This window comes from Vipera berus (genome assembly GCF_964194415.1).
Source record: "Vipera berus genome assembly, chromosome: Z".
Classification (NCBI taxonomy): Eukaryota; Metazoa; Chordata; class Lepidosauria; order Squamata; family Viperidae; genus Vipera; species Vipera berus.
The window spans coordinates 130,131,247-130,151,739 of record NC_138205.1 but is presented as its reverse complement, the minus strand read 5'-3'; the positions used below and the strand labels follow the sequence as shown (position 1 = coordinate 130,151,739).

General features: G+C 44.2%; 2 protein-coding genes and 1 long non-coding RNA gene across 3 annotated transcripts in view; 1 reads left to right on the top strand and 2 right to left on the bottom strand.

The window, feature by feature from the left end:
- The window catches only part of ALS2CL (ALS2 C-terminal like), a 43,182-nt gene extending 25,659 nt beyond the window's left edge, over positions 1 to 17,523 (top strand). The window contains 18 exon segments of the mRNA XM_081344210.1: positions 1,963 to 2,159; positions 2,249 to 2,314; positions 3,200 to 3,298; positions 3,678 to 3,839; positions 4,449 to 4,560; positions 4,712 to 4,789; positions 4,977 to 5,104; positions 6,463 to 6,486; positions 6,488 to 6,625; positions 8,381 to 8,471; positions 8,872 to 9,029; positions 10,931 to 10,993; positions 11,814 to 11,987; positions 12,331 to 12,373; positions 12,593 to 12,654; positions 13,831 to 13,980; positions 15,920 to 16,013; positions 17,173 to 17,523. Coding sequence (XP_081200336.1) covers positions 1,963 to 2,159; positions 2,249 to 2,314; positions 3,200 to 3,298; positions 3,678 to 3,839; positions 4,449 to 4,560; positions 4,712 to 4,789; positions 4,977 to 5,104; positions 6,463 to 6,486; positions 6,488 to 6,625; positions 8,381 to 8,471; positions 8,872 to 9,029; positions 10,931 to 10,993; positions 11,814 to 11,987; positions 12,331 to 12,373; positions 12,593 to 12,654; positions 13,831 to 13,980; positions 15,920 to 16,013; positions 17,173 to 17,217 — 1,884 coding nt within the window. The 3' untranslated portion in view covers positions 17,218 to 17,523.
- LOC308677644 overlaps positions 1 to 20,493 on the bottom strand; it is a 792,073-nt gene that overhangs the window by 191,601 nt on the left and 579,979 nt on the right. Inside the window, exon 2 of the long non-coding RNA XR_014028542.1 lies at positions 14,110 to 14,288. This is a non-coding gene — a long non-coding RNA (uncharacterized lncRNA). The remainder of the gene's footprint in view (positions 1 to 14,109; positions 14,289 to 20,493) is intronic.
- Positions 1 to 20,493, bottom strand: part of JMJD4 (jumonji domain containing 4) — a 178,480-nt gene that overhangs the window by 140,322 nt on the left and 17,665 nt on the right. The window lies entirely within an intron of this gene.

The window sequence follows — 20,493 nt, the reverse complement described above, 5'->3', positions numbered from 1 at the left end:
GAGGATCATGCGACCGTCGTAACTGTGAGTCAGTTGCCAAGCATCCAAATTTTGATCACCTGACAAAGGGGAAGACTGTAACAGTTCTTAAGTGTGAAAAACCTAATGGTCATAAGTCACTTTTTTCAGTGCTGTTGTAACTTTGGATGGTCCTTAAATGAATAGTCGTAAGTGGAGGACTACCTGTAAAGAGGAAATATGGGTAGTCCTCGACTTACGACAACTGAGCCCAAAATTTCCATTGCTGAGCCAGGTAGTTGTTAAGTGAGTTTCGTCCCATTTTACAACCTTTCTTGCCACAGCTGTTAAGTGAATCACTGCAGTTGTAAAGCGAGTAACGTGGTTGTTAAGTGAATCTGGCTTCCCCCATTGACTTTGCTGGTCAGAAGGTCGCTGAGCAGAATCACGTGACCCCTCCCGGGATGCTGCGACCATCGTAAATACATGTTGGTTGACAGGTGTTGTCTGAATTTTGATCACATGACTGTGGGGATGCTGCAGGGGCGGTAAAGTGTGAAAAATGGTCCAAACTCCTTTTTTCCCCAATGCCGTTGTAACCTAAACAGTCACTAAAAAAATGGTCATAAGTCAAGGACTACCTGTTGAGAGGAAATCACACACTTTTGATGGAATTAACTACAATTTTACATCTCTAGGGCAATCTTGAAGATGTGTGGATTTCCTTCCTTCCTTCCTTCCTTCCTTCCTTCCTTCCTTCCTTCCTTCCTTCCTTCCTTCCTTCCCTTCCTCTCTCCTCCCTCTCTCCCTCTCTCCTTCCTTCCTTCCTTCCTTCCTTCCTACCTTCCTTCCTTTTTCTTTCTTTCTTTCTTTCTTTCTTTCTTTCTTTCTTTCTTTCTTTCTTTCTTTTTCTTTCTTTCTTTCTTTCTTTCTTTCTTTCTTTCTTTCTTTCCCTCACACCTACCTACCTACCTTCCTTCCTTCCTTCCTTCCTTCCTTCCTTCCTTCCTTCCTTCCTTCCTTCCTTCCTTCCTTCCTTCCTTTCTTTCTTTCTTTCTTTCTTTCTTTCTTTCTTTCTTTCTTTCTTTCTTTCTTTCTTTCCCTCACACCTACCTACCTTCCTTCCTTCTTCCTTCCTTCCTTCCTCCCTCCCTCCCTCCCTCCCTCTTTCTCTTTCTTTCTTTCTTTCTTTCTTTCTTTCTTTCTTTCTTTCTTTCTTTCTTTCTTTCTTTCCCTCACACCTACCTACCTTCCTTCCTTCTTCCTTCCTTCCTTCCTTCCTTCCTTCCTTCCTTCCTTCCTTCCTTCCTTCCTTCCTTTTTCTTTCTTTCTTTCTCTCTTTCTTTCTTTCTTTCTTTCTTTCTTTCTTTCTTTCCTCACACCTTCCTTCCTTCCTTCCTTCCTTCCTTCCTTCCTTCCTTCCTTCCTTCCTTCCTTCCTTCCTTCTGTATCTATCAGCTATCCATCAGCTCTCTACCATCTATCTTTAATTTATAAGCTATATTTATAATCCATCCTTCCTTCCTTCCTTCCTTCCTTCCTTCCTTCCTTCCTTCCTTCCTTCCTTTCTCTTTCTTTCTTTCCTCACACCTACCTTCCTTCCTTCTTCCTTCCTCCCTCTTTCTTTCTTTCTTTCTTTCTTTCTTTCTTTCTTTCTTTCTTTCTTTCTTTCTTTCTTTCCCTCACACCTACCTACTTACTTCCTCCTTCCTTCCTTCCTTCCTTCCTTCCTTCCTTCCTTCCTTCCTTCCTTCCTTCCTTCCTTTCTTTCTTTCTTTCTTTCTTTCTTTCTTTCTTTCTTTCTTTCTTTCTTTCTTTCTTTCCCTCACACCTACTTTCTTTCTTTCTTTCTTTCTTTCTTTCTTTCTTTCTTTCTTTCTTTCTTTCTTTCTTTCTTTCTTTCTTTCTTTCTTTCTTTCTTTCTTTCTTTCTTTCTTTCTTTCTTTCTTTCTTTCTCTACTTTCTAAAATCTGCTTGCCTCCCCTCTCGTATCCCCCTCTCTAGGCGGTGTGGCAGTGGAAGATAAACCGGGCCGTGGGCCAGGCATTGCAGGAGAAGAAGGACGCCCCCTTGTTGGGTGAGATGGGCAAAGGCTTCGATGCCCCTCTCTGCCGCAGCGCCACCTTCACATTCAAGGCCGAAGGCCGGGTCAGGAACGCCACCTACGAGGGAGAGTGGTGCCTGGGGAAGCCGCATGGGAAGTAAGTCCCTTTGCCGCACGGCTGGAAAGCACCGTCTTAAGATGGCTCAGATTTAATGAATGGCTTTAATTGGTCTCTTCTCTTTGCAGAGGGAAGCTGACGTGGCCCAATGGCCAGAATTATGCCGGAGATTTCAAGGAAGGCTTAGAAAATGGGTGAGCGGCTTTACCTGGTGAACTGCCGACTTACGGGGGGACTATTTTGAGTGGCAGGTTGCTTGGGTCTCTCTCAAGCCCAACGTGCTACGCCCAGATTGGTCTGTTGGGTAGATCCAGGCCTAAAATCCGCCAGACCTTCTGAGGGCTTGGAAGCTAAGCAGGTTTGGGCCAAATCGGGCTTTGGATGGGAGGCCACCAGGAAACCCTGGATGAAAGAGACAGGTCTAGGAGGTTAAGAAACATAAATCCCACTAAATTAAGACAGAGTTAAATTGCCTCTGGACAGTGCCAGGATAAACAGCACTGATGCTTGCCTCAGAATTGACTTTGTCTGCAAATCTGATTTTGGAATTCTTGCACGCTTACGTACAGCTAGTTCTCGACTTACGGCCATCCATTTAATGACCATTCGAAGTTACGACAATGCTGAGAAAAGTGACTTTCAACCAGCCGTGTCATTTCTGACCGTTGCACGATCAAAATTCAGACACTTGGCAAATGGTTCATATTTATGACGGTCGCAGTGTCCCGGGTTCAAGTGATTCCCCTTTTGGAACCTTCTGACAAGCAAAGTCAATGGGGAAGCCAGATTTGCTCAACAACCTTGTTACTAGCTTAACCTCTGCACTGATTCACTTAACAACGGTGGTAAGCAAGGTTGTAAAATGGGGCACAACTCACTTAAGAACTCTCTTGCTTAGCAACAGAAATTTTGGGCTCAATTGTGGTCGTAAGTCAAGGATTGCCTGTACTGGATGTGGTACCTATTTGAAGCTTGTTGGACCTTAAGGGCTTTTTCCAATTCCAGAATAATGAGATTTTCTCACTATAATTAAGTCAACGTCAGCATTTCTCTCTAACATCTTCTCTTCTGGGTTTCAGGTTTGGGATCTGCTTGATCCCTCAGGAATCCAGTGACCACTATGACTGCTACAAATGCCACTGGAGGGACGGCCAAATGAACGGCTATGGTATCTGCGAGTAAGTTTGTATGAAATGGTCTCCTGCCTGAGCAGGGGGCTGGACTGGATGACCTCCAGGGCCCCTTCCAACTCTGCTATTCCATGATTCTGTAAGGGTCTCCTGACTGAGCAGGGGGCTGGACTGGATGACCTCCAGGGTCCCTTCCAACTCTGTCATTCTATGATTCTGTAAGGGTCTCCTGCCTGAGCACGCGGGTGGACTAGATGACTTCCGAAGAATTGGTGCAAAAATGGTGCAAAATGGGTGTGACTCACTTAACAACCCCTTTGCAACACGAAATCTAGTCTCGATTGCGGTCATAAGTCAAGGACCACCTGTACTGTTAAAGTCTGCTCTCCGTTTAAGAGGTCTTTGTTACAGCTGGCTTATTTTTCAGATACGGCAATGAGATGGTCTACAAAGGGTACTTCAAGGACAACGTGCGGGAAGGTTTTGGCGTCCTGGATAGTCCTCCAAGTACCGGACATCCATTTAAGTACACTGGACACTGGACGAAGGACAAGAAAACGGGTTATGGTGTCTGGGATGACAAGGAGAGGTAAGACGGCTTGCATCTCGTGAGTAAATAAAGTGTAGGGTCCTTGGGACTCTCTGAGCTGGGTGGTTTTCTTGCAGATGTTTCGTGACCCAACTAGGGAACATCATCAGTGCTAGAAGGGGATGTTGTGGAGAGGAGGAGGAGGGGGGGAGGAGGAGGAGGAGGAGGAGGAAGAGGAAGGGAGTGACTGTGGGGTCCTTGGTGCTCTCTGAGCTTGGTTGTTTCCTTGCAGATGTTTCATCACTCAACTATGTAACATCTAGAAGGGAGTAGGGTTTGTGGAGAGGAGGAGGAGGAGGAGGACTATGCAGGGAGGAGGGAAGAAAGGACTGTGGGGTCCCTGGTGCTCTCTGAGCTTGGTTGTTTCCTTGCAGACGTCTCATGACCCAACTAGGTAACATCATCAGTGCTTGGAGGATGTGGGGTTTGCTGTCTGTGCATATGCTACTAGTGGCTCCCCCTGTCTGTGTTGGTGGGAATCGTCTGGTTGGTCAAGAACAGCTTAAGCAAGGAACCACCAAGAGCACTTGAGGTTGAATTTAATGCAAACTTAATGTAATGTGAATTTAATTTAATTCTTCAATTCATTTCTGGCTTGCTGGATGTCAGAGGCGAGAGGTACATTGGGATGTGGGAAAACGACCAGCGGCACGGACCAGGGATTGTGCTGACGCAGTCTGGACTTTGCTTCCAAAGGACGTTTCACCTGGATAAAAGGGTGGTAAGGCAGTCTCCGCGCCTGTCGTGGATTCTTCTTTTTCAAAAAGGACTATAAAAACTTAACACTGATGTTTATTTATTTATTTACTTGATTTTTTCAATCCCTCTCTCCACCGACGGTTCCGTTCTCTTCCTCTCTCTTGATCCGGAAGGGATCCGGGATTCTCCTTCTGGAGGATGGCTCCGTCTATGAGGGAAATTTCACAAACGACTTGAATTTTGTCGGCAAGGCAAGTATTAGGATGGGGAAGCCGTTGAATAAGATCGGGACTGATAAATCGAATGGTTATAAGTCGAGAACTGCCTGTTTTCTGTGTGCGTCTCTCTTGTTTTTATCACATTTAATATTGTTAGCGACACGTATTTAAGACGGGTGGCTGTCTTAAATGTGTGAAATAAACCATCTTATAATTTTAGGGAAAACTGACATTTCCAAACGGCTCCGTTCTGGAGGACACCTTCACCAACAAATCTAGAGAAGGCTTACCGGTTCCTGGGGTGTGGGAGCCTTCTGGAGACCACCAGACTGTCACCAGATCTGCTTTGTAAGTCAGAAGACCACAGTTGGTTGAGATTCTGGTGTTTCCACTCTTGGAGAGAAGCTCCTAAAATATCCATTCTTGTTCCCATGAATGTTTGGCTGGGAAAGACCGTATTTCCTTGCTGATGGACTGCTGGAGCAATCTCACCACAAACAGGTCTCCAAATCCTGGTCTAATGATCTCATCCAATGTTTCTCAAGCTCAACCCATTGAAGATGGGTGGAGTTCAGCCCCAGGAATCCCCCAGACATCATGTTTTGATGGCTTCAGCTCCCAGAATCCCCCAGCCAGCCATGCTTTAAGAGGGGGGGGGACTTCCGCTCCCAGAATCCTCCAGCCGGCCATGCTTTAAGGGGGGGGACTTCCACTCCCAGAATCCCCCAGCCTGCTTTAAGAGGGGAGGACTTCCACTTCCAGAATCCCCCTCCGGCATGCTTTAAGAGGGGAGGATTTCCACTCCCAGAATCCCCCAGCAATGATGCTTTAAGAGGGCTGGACTTCCAGTCCCAGAACCCCCCAGCCGGCAGGGGATTTCTGGGAGTTGAAGTCCACAAGTCTTCAATGGGATGAAATGTGGGTTAGATCCTTAGATCAGGATTTGAGACTTTGCTCAGCCATGATGCTCAGTATAACACCTAATCCGGGGGGGGGGGTCCTCGGGGTCTACTTCAAAAATGGTGACCTGATAGTCCCCTGGAAATGGTGCATATCAAAAACGGTCAATGTTTCAATTGTTCCAATGTGGCCTCCATCTTGAATCTTTGGCCGTATCCTGGGGACACCTTTTCATGGACCAGGCAGTCTCTCCCCTTAGTCAACTTTGTGGGCAAATATGGAGTTTATGCAGGTAGACCTCGACTTACGACCAAAATTGAGCCCAAAAGTTTTGTTGCTAAGTGAGACATTTGTTAAATGAGCTTTTCCCCCCAACTATGACTTTCCTTGTTAAATTACTCACACAGTCATTAAGTGAATCTGGCTTCCCCATTGACTTTGCTGATCAGAAGGTCGCAAAAGGGGATCACACAACCCCGGGACACTGCGGCCGTCATAAATATGAGTCAGCTGCCAAGCGTCTGAATTTTGATCACGAGACGCATGGGTATCGCCGCAACGGTTGTGAAAAATGATCACAAGTCCCCTTTTTTAGTGCCGTTGTAACTTGGAGTAGTCACTAAAGGAACTGTTGTAAGTCAAGGACTATTTGTAGAGTCCTATGAACAGATCTACATCGTCAGAGCCGATAGTTATAAATTAATGCGTGTCACGTTAGATATGCATGGATGTCCATCCGCACGTGATTTCGGAGCCATCAAGGGAAGGAAGATGGCACGTGTGAACTGTTGGTTTTTCTCCTACAGCCAGTTGGGTCAGGAAGACTTCCCGGTGGGAAGGCCTCTATAGCCAGTTTCTGGCGTTCGTCCGTGCGGGGGGCCAAGCAGACGCTGAGGAGTCCTTCATGGGGTTTCACGTGCAGACGAGTCGCGAACTGCGGAAATCTCAGGAGAATCTCTTCGGCCACGGGTAAATGTCCACCCGGTGAGAAACCGCCGCTGTTTTTGAGCAGCAGGATCGCGGCCGTGGGTCAATTTATTTATTTATTTATTTATTTATTTATTTATTTATTTAAATTTATATGCCGCCCTTCTCCCTAAGGACTCAGGGCGGCGCACAACAATAAAAATTAAAAACATAAAATAGAAAATTTAAAAAAGATTGTGTGTGGGGGGGGAGGGGGGTTTAGATCTTGACTTCTGCAATGTGCCCTGCATGGGGCTGCCCTTGGAAACTATCGGGAAGCTTCACTTGGTTCAATATGCAGTGGGTTGTGGGGTTTTTTGCCAGTCTAGATTTGCACCCGGGTCACGAGCTTCATCTGCTCCTGGGTGTGGGATGATAACTGCGGCAAACTTGACATACATTCGTGCGTGCGTGCGTGCATGTATATATGTATATGTATATATACATACATACATACATACATACATACATACATACATACATATATGTACAGGGATAAATTTAATTTTTTTTAAACTTGTTTTTAACTTTTGTATTTTGGTTTTTAATTACCCTGTAAACCGCCCTGAGTCCTTCGGGAAAGGGCGGTATATAAATGTAATAAAATAAATAAAAAATAAATACACACACACACACACACACACACACTGATGAGAACAAATAAGTTTGAAATGATCATATCTGTCTCCCTTTATTCTTTGTTAGCAAGCCAAAAAAAAAAATTACACAAATATGAGCTGCCACTACTGTGGCCACTGCCTGTTGATGGCCTTGGGCTAGGCTGAAACAGGGACTTAATATATATGTTTGGGACTTAATATATATATATATGACCATTTGTTTAATGATTGTTTGAAATTATGACTGCTGCTGAAAAAAGCGACTGGGGAAAAGGTGATTGTACTTACGGATGTCGCAGTGTGTGCCTGGTTGCACAATCACAATCACAATCACAATCACAATCTGGAAACTTGGAAACCGGCTCACATTTTTGACGATTGCGCTGTCCCAGGGTCAAGTGATCTGCAGTTGTGATCTTCCCAGCCCGCTTCTGACACACAAGATGTCAGGGAAGGAGACAAGTCTCAGTCATGTGATGCCCTGCTTAAACAGCGTAATGATTCACTTAATGACTGGTGAGAAAGGTTATAAAATCACATACAGTTGCGTGATGATTTGCTTAATGACCACCTGGCTTATCGATAACATTTTTTGATCCCTTATGTGGTTGTAAGTTCAGGACTGCCTGTATTTTTCCTTTAGGGGTAACAGTGCAAAAAAGTTCGTGGACATCCCTGATGATGAAGCTTGAAAAATGTACAGGTAGTCCTTGACTTACGACCACAAAAACTGAGCCCAGAATTTGCTAACTTATTAAGACAGTTCTTAAGTTAATTCTGCCCCATTTTATGACCTTCCTTGCCACCGTTGTTAAGTAAATCACGGCAGTGGTTAAGTTAATCAGATGGTCGTTAAGCGAATCTGGCTTCCCCCCATTGACTTTGTGTCACAAAAGGGGATCATGTGACTGGGACATGGCGACCGTCATAAATATGAGTCAGTTGCCAAGCCTCTAAATGTAAATCACGTGACCACGGGGACACTACAGCGGTCGTAAGTGTGAAAAACGGTCTCAGGTCCCTTTTTTCGGGTGCCGTTGTAACTTTGAACCGTCACTAAATGAATGGTTGTAAGTCAAGGACTACCTGTAGCACCAGGGCAACCGTGAGGCTTCTCACCTCAGTCTGTCTCCTCTAGAGGAACCGAAGAAGCGTCTGAGAAGACGGACTTCCTTGAAGAACTGATAAAACATCAGGATCCAGAAGCTCGGCAGAAATGTTTGCAACAGGTATGGTGTAGCACAGGTAGGCATCAAACAGAATAAACAGAGTTGGAAGGGACCTTGGAGGTCATCTAGTCCACCCCCCTGCTCCAGCAGGAGACCCTTACAGAATCACGGAATTAGAGACTTGGAAGGGACCTTGGAGGTCATCTAGTCCAGCCCCCTGCTCAAGCACCATTTCAGACCTTCAGATTCTGCACCATTTCAGACCTCTGTTAAAAATTTCCATGGTTGGAGCACCCATAACTTCTGGTGGCGAGTTGTTCCACTAACCAATTGTTCTCACTGTTGGGAAATTCCTCCTTAATTCTGGGTTGCTTCTGTCTCTTCTGTCATTAATTTCCAAATTTGAAATTCACCTTGATTTTAAAGTGGTTTGTTTTCTTGATTCTTTTTTTCCTCCCAGGCTCTGGAGTCCTCGTTACACCCTCTAGGGAAATTGCTGAAAGCTTTGGTTCTGGTGTTTCAGGCCACTTATTCTGGCATCGGGGCTAACAAGCATCTCTTGAGAATGGCCCAGGAAGAAGTCAAGCACTACGCCAAGAAAATATGGGAATTTTACCAGTAAGTATGGCTTGCATTGCGCAATTCCCGGAAACCTTCACTGCTAAACAACTGCAAATAAATTTAATTTTTGCTTTGGGCCATCGGCTTGCAATTCTGGTGTCTTTCGTTTGCCTTTTGCCTGGATTGTACTCCTAAAAACTTTCCTCTATTTGTAACAGGTGCTAGGTGGGGAAATATCATGTTTTGACAGTAGAGGTAGTTCTTGATTTACGACCATTCGCTTAGTGACCCTTCGGCCAGCACTGAAAAAAGTGTTCTTACGGCTGTTTTTCACACTTATGACTGTTGCAGCATCCTCAAAATTCAGACGCTTGGAACTGACTCATATTTATGACGGTCGCAGCATCCCGGGGTCACGTGATCCATTTTTGCGACCTTCTAACAAGCAGAGTCAGTGGAGGACCCAGATTCACTTAACAACTGTGTGATTAACTTAACAACCACAATGATTCACTTAGGAACCGTGGCAAATAGGTGGCAAAACTCATTTAACAACAGTTTCACTTAGCAACAGAAATTTTGGGCTCAGCTGTGGTCGCACGTCAAGGACTACGTATGTAACAGAATAACGAGGTTGAAAGGGCCCTTTGCATTAATCTAGTCCAGGGGTCTTCAAACCTGGAAACTTTAAGACTTGTGGACTTCAACTCCCAGAATTCCTCAGTCAGTCCTGGCTGGCTGAGGAATTCTGGGAATTGAAGTCCACAAGTCTTAAAGTGGCCAAGTTTGAACTTTTTGCTTAGTTTCCCTTCCTCTCTCTCTTTTTTAAATTATACCTATAAGTGGGAGTTCAGGTTTTGAGCTAAAACATGGTTTCCATCAAGTTTAAATTTTAAATTTCTGAGTTTAAATTTCTGGGTATCTGCTAATGGTCTTTTTAAAATATATTAATTTTCTGAGGCTGTATTTTTGCTTTCTAAGTTTAAATGTTAGGTTTCTGAGTGTTTTCTAACGATCTCTTTTAAGTTTCTTAATTTTCCGAGTATGTTTTCTAAGCTTAAAATGTTTCCAAGTTTAAATTTTAAATTGCCTGGTGTGTTTTCTGAGTTTAAAATATAAGTTACATTCAAAATTTCTAAGTGTTTACTAATGATCCCTTTTACATTTCTTATTTTCCAAGCCTTTTCTGAGTTTAAAAGTTAAATTTCTGAGTATTTCCTAATTATCTCTTCCCCTGATTTTCGTTCGTTCCGCCGGGACCTGAAGACCTGGCTCTTTGAGCTTTCCGGCCAGGACTGAGGATTTTTTAATTTTTTTAACTTATTGTAATTGGGTTTTTAATCAGAGATATACGGGTTTTAGATTTTAATCAAGGAAAATTTAATTTATTTTAATTGCTATTAATTTTTGTATTGTAATGCTGTTTTAATTGCCTTGTGAACCGCCCTGGGTCCTACGGGAGAAGGGCGGTATATAAGTTTAATAAATATATAAATATATAATATATAAATTTCTTAATTTTCAATTCCCATGTTAAATTTTCCAGTGTCTTCCTAATTATCCCTTTTAACTTTCTTAACTTTCCAAGTACCTTTTCTGTGTTTAAATTTTAAATGTCCATGTACAAATTTTTAAAATTTCTAGCATCTTCTAATGATCTCTTTTAAATTCCTAATTTTCAAAGTGTCTTTCTGAGTTTCAGTTTTAGATTTTTGAGTTTAAATTTTAAATTTCCTAGAATTTTCTAACGAGTTCGCTTACATTTCTTAATTCCCAAGTGTGTTTTCTGAGTCTAAATTTTAGGCTTTTAAATTTCCTGGAGTCTTCTAAGGATTTCTTTTAAACCTCCTAATTTCTGAGTGACTTTTCTGAGCTTAAATTTTTAAGTTTCTGAGTTTAAATTTTAAATTTCCAAGTGTCTTCTAATGAGATTTCTTAGATTTTTTTTTCTCTTGCAGAGGCTTGCTGCAACTTGCCTTCGAGGTGAAAGGCTTCAAATCACCCCAAAACACAGAAAAGAGGTAATGATGTAGAACTCGGTTAAGCTCTTGAAACCATGGTTTGTTTCCTAAGCCACAGCCCTATGACGCTCATTTAACAACAAACCGTAGGTTACTGCTTGTTTTGTTCCCCGTTAAAAATGGTTAAAATCTTAAATTTTTGTGATTTTTTAGCCTTACAGATTCGCTGATGTATTTGTTTCTTTGAAGTACAGGTAGTCCTTGACATGTGACCACAACGGAGCCCCAAATTTCCGTTGCTAAGCCAGACCGTTGTTAAGTGAGCTTTGCCCCATTTACAACTTGTCTTACCAGCGTTGTTCAGTGAATCATTGCAGTTGTGAAGTTAGCGACACGGTCGTTAAGTGAATCTGGCTTCCCCCATTGACTATGCTTCTCAGAAGGTCGCAAAAAGGGGATCAGGTGACCCCGGGACGCTGCGACCGTCGTAAACACGAGTCAGTTGCCAGGCGTCTTGAGTTTTGATCACGTGATGCTGCTGCAATGGTTGTAATTGTGAAAATCAGTCATAGGTTGTTGTAACTTTGAACGCTCACTAAATGAACTGTTGTAAGTCGAGGACTACCTGTAGATTTCACCTTCCCTCTGGGAGATCAAGGTGGCATATCTAATATTTTCCCCTCTTGTTTTTTTAAAAAAAATTATTTTTTTTTGCTTTACAACAACAACCCTATAAGGTAGGCCAGGCTGATTAATCCACCTGCTTAAATGAGGTTGGACTTGAACCCAGACTTTGTTAGCAATGAATGTGAGCACTTTGCTGTGGCGGGATGAAAGAGAGGAGTGGAATGATGGGATTTGTTGTTCTCCCTCGGGTTAGGGACTCGGAAGGAAGCTCCGTCCTTCTGCCGCTAATCCTTCCTTATTTCCACCCGGAACTCCTGATGTTGTACATGGAGGCCCACGAGAAGCAGGACGAGATTTACTGCCAGGGGATCGTCAGCCTTAGTCGCCTCTCTGACGTGACGCTCCTGGAACACCTGGACATTCAGAGGTGAGTGGGAGGGTCTCAGAAAAGCCCCCCCTCCCTCTCTTTCCTGTCTCTCTTCCCTTCTTCCTCTTTCCCTCCCTCCTTCTTCCCTCTCTTTCTCCTCCTATTCTAGCTCTTACTCTTCTCTTTCCCTCTCTCTCTCTCCCTCCCTCCCCTTTTCGTTCTTTCTTCCTTCTTGCTTCCTTCCTCTCCCCCTTCCTCTCTTTCCTCCCCCTCTTTCGTTATTTCTGTCCTCCTTTCTCTCCCTCCTTCCTCCTTTCCCTTTCCTCCTCCCTCCCTCTTTTCCTTTCTTCATCCCTCGTTTCCTCCCTCTAAGCCTTTCCTCTCCGCCACCTTCTCTTTGCAGACACTTCTGGCCCCTGAAAGACCACAACCTCAGCAGCGACCAAGTAAGTTCTCGCGCGGGGTCTCTAACGTTGAGTGAGTCCCGGTTTGGGCGCACCGCCTGCTTCTCACGCCCGCACGTTCGAAGATGCCGCGTCTTTGCATGAATGAAAGACCCCCTGTTCAGCATGCGGGATGTTTCGGACGCCCCAAACCCTTGGGTTGGGATGTCCTCAAAGGCCCCCAGGGGGGCGCTAACCTGGCGTTGTGTTCTTCCTTTAAAGAGACGGTCGGTGGTGAAGGATCAGTGCTTTCTCTCTGCGACTGAATGTCTGCAGAAGCTGATGTAAGTGCCAGCAAAAGTTCCCCTAATCTTAGCTTCATAATACAGGGAGTCCTCGACTTATGACCACAACCGAGCCCAACATTTGCCTTGCTAAGCGAGACAGTTGTTCAGTGAGTTTTGCCCCTTTCTACGACCCTTCTTGCCAGACTTGTTAAGTGAATCACTGCAGTTTTTAAGTTAGGAACACAATGGTTTGAATCTGGATTCCCCTATTGACTTAGTTTGTTAGAACGTCGCAAAAGGGGATCGCGTGACCCAGGGACACTGCAATGGTCATAAATAGGAACCAGTGGCCAGGCGTCTGAATTTTGATAACGTGACCACGGGGATGCTCCGACGGTTGTTAAGTGTGAAACATGGACATAAGTCATTTTTCTCAGTAACTTTGTTCAATAAATTAATTGTTGTAAGTCAAGGACTAACTATGTATTTTTCATATTTTGTGTGTGTGGCTGTTCCTGGTCAATAAATAAAATCAAATATAATAAAATCAATATTTAAATATAATTAAATCAATATTTACTGGCCCTCTTCATAAATTGAGTAGGACTCTCATTGTATGAATAGGGTGCAAATAGTCCTTACAATCCTTTTTTAGCGACCGTTCAAAGTCACAACAGCACTGAAAAAAAATTGATGCGTAACTTGCTCCTCACATTTACGACGACAGCATCATCATCTGGGTCACGTGATCAAAATTTAGGCTCATATATTTATGACAGTTGAAGCACCCTGGGGTCATGTGATCGCCATTTCAAATCTTCTCAGTTGGCTTTCAACAAGTGTAAGTCAACAGTGAACATCAGTCATTAAGCGAACACCGCAGTCGTTAAGCGAATCCATTGTCTGGTTTCTGGCATAAATGGCAATCATGTGACCATGGGACCGGAAATAAAGGCAGGCTGGTTGGCAATCATCCTCAAATGCAATCATATGACCAGAGGGACAGGCGTCCTGAGTTCAAATTCTAATTCTTAAGTACTTTTGGGGGGGTCTGTCACAGCTGTAATTGGTCATCAAACAACCCGTCGTCAGTCAACAAAATCCCCCTTTTATTGAGAAATCATTAAGATTTCTCCCTTGTGCACCTCACCAGGGACTAGTGACTTTTGGCTTCCCTGGTATTTTATAGAATTGGGAGTTTTGTCTCTGTGTTCACCCCCTGCACCCTTGCAGCACCACCGTGGACCCCCAGGAAAAGCTGGACATTCTCCAGAAGACCTATGAGGAGATTGAGGAAACGATAAACCAACTTTTGGGGAAGGAATATAATCTGCCGATGGACGACTTCCTGCCTCTGCTGACCTACGTGGTGACGCGGGCCAGGTGAGGAAGTGCTTCTGTGGGTTGTCACGGGGGGAACACACCCAGCGGGCAGGCCGGCACCCCATCCCTAGTGCAGTCTGTGCCCCGAAGTCAGGTGGCTGAAATGGGGTGCTAAAGGGACAAAGTAACCCCCCCCTCCCTTCCAGCACTGATGACGTTGCCTGGTTGGGTCAGGAAACATCTGCAAGGAAACCACCCAGCTCAGGAAGCACCAAGGACCCCACAGTCCAATCTTTCTTTCTTTCTTTCTTTCTTTCTTTCTTTCTTTCTTTCTTTCTTTCTTTCTTTCTTTCTTTCTTTCTTTCTTTCTTTCTTTCTTTCTTTCTCTCTCTCTCTCTCTCTCTCTCTCTTTCTTTATTCTTTTTCTTTCTTTTTCTTTCTTTTTCTTTCTTTTTCTCTTTCTTTCTTTATTCTTTTTCTTTCTTTCTTTTTCTTTCTTTTCTTCTTTCTTTCTCTTTCTTTCTTTCTTTATTCTTTTTCTTTCTTTTTCTTTCGTTTCTTCTTTTTCTTTCTTTATTCTTTTTCTTTCGTTTCTTTCTCTTTCTTTCTTTCTTTATTCTTTTTCTTTTTTTCTTTTGTTTCTTCTTTCTCTTTCTTTTCTTATTTCTTTCTTTCTTTCTTTCTTTCTTTCTTTCTTTCTTTCTTTCTTTCTTTCTCTTTCTTTCTTTCTTTATTCTTTTTCTTTCTTTTTCTTTCTTTTTCTTTCGTTTCTTCTTTCTCTTTCTTTTCTTCTTTCTTTCTCTTTCTTTCTTTCTTTCTTTCTTTCTTTCTTTCTTTCTTTCTTTCTTCTTTCTTTCTTTCTTTCTTTCTTTCTTTCTTTCTTTCTTTCTTTCTTTCTTTCTTTCTTCCTTCCTTCCTTCCTTCCTTCCTTCCTCCCTCCCTCCCTCCCTCCCTCCCTCCCTCCCTCCTTCTAGCACTGATGATATTCCCTAGTTGAGTCATGAAACGTCTGCAAGGAAACCACCCAGCTCAGAGAGCACCAAGGACCCCACAATCCTCTCCTTTCTTTCTTTCTTTCTTTCTTTCTTTCTTTCTTTCTTTCTTTCTTTCTTTCTTTCTTTCTTTCTTTCTTTCTTTCTTTCTTTCTTTCTCTCTCTCTCTCTCTCTCTCTCTTTCTTTCTTTCTTTCTTTCTTTCTTTCTTTCTTCCTTCCTTCCTTCCTTCCTTCCTTCCTTCCTTCCTCCCTCCCTCCCTCCCTCCCTCCCTCCCTCCCTCCTTCTAGCACTGATGATATTCCCTAGTTGAGTCATGAAACGTCTGCAAGGAAACCACCCAGCTCAGAGAGCACCAGGGACCCCACAGTCCTTCCTTCCTCCTCCTCCCCCTCCTCCTCCTCCTCCTCCTCCTCCTCCTCCTCCCTTCTAGTAGTGTGGATATTACCTAGAAACGTCTGCAAAGAAACAAGCTCAGAGCGCACCAAAAACCCGGTTTTCTTCCTCCTCCTCCTCCTCCTCCTCCTCCTCCTCCTCCTCCTCCTCCTCCTCCCTTCTAGTAGTGTGGATATTACCTAGTTGGTTCATGAAACGTCTGCAAAGAAACAAGCTCAGAGCGCACCAAAGACCCCGGTTTTCTTCTCCTCCTCCCTTCTAGCACTGATGAGGTTCCCTAGTTGGTTCATGAAACGTCTGCAAGGAAACGAAAGCTCAGAGAGCACCAGGGACCCCACAGTCCTCCTTCCTCTTCCTCTCCACAATCCCTACTAACACTGATGATGCTGCCTAGTAGGGTCAATAAATGTCTGTAAGAAAACCATCAAACCATCCCTCTCCTCTTCCTCCTCCATTGCGCAGACTCCGGCACCCACTCCTAAGCGCCCACCGAGTGTGACCAAGAGGGCGTGGTCAAACCACTCTGGACGGCTGCGAGGACCCTTTGCAGACACCCCCAACCTGACTGCTACCTGCCTTCCTGTTCTGATGTAAGCTCTTCCTCTCTTCTAGAATCCAACATCTAGGAGCAGAAATTCATTTGATCAGAGATCTGATGGATCCCGCAAATGGTGGAAGGCATGACTTCCTCTTGACAGCACTGGAGGTAAGGGGGGAAGGAGGAAAGGAAAGGAAGGGAAGGGAGGGGGAAGGAAGGAAGGAAGCGAAAAGAAGGAAGGAAAGAAAGGTAGAGGAAGGAGGGATTAGGAAGGAAGGAAGGGAGGGGAAAGAAGGAAGGGAGGTAGAGGAAGGAGGGAAAGGATTAGGAAGGAAGGAAGGGAGGGGAAAGGAAGGAAGGAAGGAAGAGAAGAAAGGAAGAAGGGAGGGAGGGAGGAAGTATGGAAGGAAAGAAAGGAAGGAAAAGGGGGAGGGAGGGAGGATGGAAGAAAGGGAAGGGAAGGAAGAAAAGATGGAAAGAAAAAGAAGTATGGAAGGAACAAAGGAAGGATGGGAGGAAGGAAAGGGAAGGATGGAAGGATGGAAGGAAGGAAGGAAGGATGGAAGGAAGGATGGAAGGAACAAAGGAAGGATGGGAGGAAGGAAAGGGAAGGATGGAAGGAAGGGAGGATGGAAGGAAGGAAGGAAGGATGGGAGGAAGGAAAGGGAAGGAAGGAAGGATGGAAGGAAGGATGGAAGGAACAAAGGAAGGATGGGAGGAAGGAAAGGGAAGGATGGAAGGAAGGAAGGATGGAAGGAAGGAAGGAAGGATGGGAGGAAGGAAAGGGAAGGAAGGAAGGAAGGATGGGAGGAAGGAAAGGGAAGGAAGGAAGGATGGGAGGAAGGGAAGGAAGGAAGGATGGGAGGAAGGAAAGGGAAGGAAGGATGGAAGGAAGGAAGGATGGAAGGGAGGAAGGGAAGGATGGGAGGAAGGAAAGGAAGGATGGGAGGATGGAAGGAAAGGGAAGGAAGGAAGGAAGGAAGGAAGGAAGGAAGGAAGGAAGGATCCTTCCCTTCCATTGTATTTGCAATGGAATCCTTCTTCCTCTACAGCTGAACTGGACTTATGATTTTTCCTCTGCAAAAAAAAAAGTCTTTTAATTGCTATACAGTCAGATTGAGTTTGGAGCCCTTTCAATTCACTGTGTAGCATTTTCCAAAAAAGCTAATTTTAGTGGATTGCAAAATTAATTTTTTTCCCCTGATGCTGGGAGTTTTTTTCTCAGCGCTTATGGGATGGTTGGAGGGAAGACGAGGCTGAATAAACAGAATAAAGGCAAGATTTTTAGCTTCTAATCTCCACACTCAACTCTCACCTCTTCCTGTAGTCTTGCTATCAGCTTATCCAAGAGATAAGACCACCTTTGAATTGACGAACGGCGTGTGACTACTCCTGAAAGACTACACAACCCATCATCAACAGCCAATAGCAGTTGGAGAACCTACTCGTGATAATTCCCATAAACTGGACTGGACATAGTTTGCTGCTGTTGCTTATTTTTTTAAAAACGAATATTTCTCTTTCCTATGGGAAGCGTGTTCGTGCTTTTAGAGGAGCTGCCGATTTCTTTGAAATTGAGTCGATGACGGGAGTTTGCTTGAAATTGACAGAAAAGAGATAGGGTAAGGTAGTCCTTGACTTACAACGGTTTGTTACAACGGCTCTGAAAAAAAAGTGATTTACGACCGTTTTTCACACCTAGGACCGTTGTAGCACCTCCGTTGTCTTGTGATAAAAATTCAGACGCTTGGTGACTGGCTCATATTTACGACGGTCGCAGTGCCCCAAAGTCACGCGATCCCCTTTTGTGACCTCCTGAACAGCAAAGTCAGTAAGGGAAGACAGATTCGCTGAACGACCGTGTGACTCAACAGCTGCAGCGATAACACTTTTAATAAAAATTCAGCAAATAAATTGAATAAAAGTTCAATAAATAAATTCAGCAATAAGTAAAGAAATTAAGTAAAGAAATTTGGTCAATAAATAAACTTAGTAAATAAATTTAGTAAGTAAATTCAATAAATTTAGAAAATAATTAAGTTTACTAAATTTAATAACTACTTTTTTTTAAAAAAAATTGTATCACGTGACCGTGGAACTGGTCGTAAACTGCCAACCACCCTCAATACGGAGATGTGACCTGTGGGAGTAGGGTCCAACGGAATGGTCATTAAATGAGTACTTCCTATAAGGAGATTCGGTAGAATACAGATAATCCTCATCTTACGACTACAATTGAGCCCAAAATTTCTGTTGTTAAGTGAGACATTTGTTAAGTGAGTTTTGCCTTTATGACCTTTTGTTGCCATAGTTGTTAATGCACTTGATAAGCTAGTAACACAGTCGTTAAGCAAATCCTGCTTCCCCCACTGACTTTGCTTGTCAGAAGGTCGCAAAAGGGGATCACGTGACCCTGGGACACAGCGACCGTCATAAATAGGAGTCGGTTGCCAAGCATCTGAATTTGGATTCGGGTTGCAAGTGTGAAAAATGGTCATGAGTCATCTTTTTCAGTGCCATAACTTTGAATGGTATAATGTTTTTCCTTGTACTTTCACCTTCTGCTAACATCTTGTGGGTGCATTTTTTCAAAATCGAAAATCTGCAAAATCCAACATCCGTTCCGTTTTAACAGCTTAACATTTTTTTTTCTTGAGTGCTGCAGCTCATTGAGAGCAGAAATCTAATTTTTCTCAGTCCTATTTTATCATCCCTTGCTGTTGCCAACCAATTAAAACAGGAGAAGCAGGATCCCTATGGATGGGGGGAATGAAGGATCTCAAGATGATCCACCAGAGGGGGGGGGGGAAACTTCCATTTATGAAGTTGCAAAGAGACGTGTGGTTTTCTGCAACTACCGACATTTCTTAACTGGATGCTAAATTCTGGGTGTGTGTGTCGGGGGGGTGGGGGGGTTAAAAAATTTTTTTTGCAACAGTTTGGTTTTGAAAAAAGTTATTGAATTTATATACCGCCCTTTTCCCGTAGGACTCAGGGCGGTTTAGAAAGTATTTAAAAAACATTAATACAATACAAGAGTTAAAAACAGTTAAAAATAATTAAATTTGATCCCTGAAAAAAAATATAAAACCCCATTTAAAAACTCTCAGCCTGGGCCGGAAAGCTCAAAGAGCCAGGTCTTCAGGTCCCGGCGGAATGAACGGAGGTCGGAGGCAGTCCTAAGCTCCATGGGCAGGTGGTTCCAGAGGGCAGGCGCACCCACAGAGAAGGCCCTCCCCCTGGGTGTTATCCGCCAGCAGTCTTTTACCGGCGGTACCCTGAGAAGACCCTCCCTGTGGGAGCGCACTGGACGAAGGGAACTTGATGCCAGCAGCAGGTGTTCCCTCAAATATCCCGGACCCATGCCATTTAGGGCTTTATAGGTCATCACCACCACCTTGAATCTCACCCGGAGGGCAACCGGAAGCCAATGCAGCTCGCGGAGTAGAGGTGTTACACGGGAGTATCGGAAACCCCCATCACGACTCGCGCAGCAGCATTCTGCACCAGCTGAAGCCTCCGAGTGGTCCTCGAGGGCAGCCCCATATAGAGAGCGTTGCAGTAGTCTAAACGGGAGGTCACGAGCGCGTGAGTGACTGTGCGTAGGGCATCTCGGTCCAGGTAGGGTCACAACTGGTGCACCAGGCGAACCTGGGCAAAAGCCCCTCTGGTCACGGATCCTACGTGGTCTTTTAAATTGAGCCAGGAGTCCAGGAGGACGCCCAAGTTGCGAGCCCTATCGGCGGGGGGGTAACACTTCCCATCGTTAAAGATGGAATAGTCTGGTTAACCCTAGATGCCGGTACGCACAGCCACTCAGTCTTGGCAGGATTGAGTCTGAGCCTGTTTCTCCCCATCCAGACCTGGACCGCCTCCAGGCAACGGGACATCGCACATCACGTCGAGGGCATCGCTGGGTTGGTTCGGGGTGGAGAGAAAAAGCTGGGTATCATCGACATACTGGTGATACCCCACCCCGAAAACCATGGATGATCTCACCCAGCGGCTTCATGTAGATGTTGAACAGGAGGGAGAGAGGACCGACCCGAGGGACTCCACAAACGAGAGGCCTCGGGGCGGACCTCTGCCCTCCCGTCAACACCGACTGCGAGCGAATAGACTGGGGAACAGAATGTGATAAGCATTTAAGCGTGTTTTCTCCGCAGTCAACTTAAGTATCAGCTTGATGATTTCTCGGCAGTTAGAAATGAAATGTTAATTTTTTTCCTAATTTAACTTCAGAGGAAATTCTGGTCTTTTGTAGAATTATTGACTGGGTTTTATATATATATAAATATATATATTATATATATTTAATATATATATATATATTTAAAAAACAGTAATAAACTGCCTGTGTTCTCAATAGTGACCTTGTTTATAAAAGATAAAAGTGAAGCAATGTTGAGAGATGAGTTTGTATAGCAACATTTTATGGGGAGGCATTTTTGCCCCCTTGGAAAGAAAGGGGAGGGAAAGATGGACGTTTCTCGAGCAGGGAGGGGCTGAGGAAGGAAAGGAAGGGAACAGGGCAAGTAAGGGAGGGAAAGACTAAACGTAAGGAAAAAGGGAGGGAGGAAAAGAGGGAGGGAGGAGCCGAGTAAGAAAAATAAAAAAGGAAAAGAAAAAAAAAGAGGGAGGGAGGGAA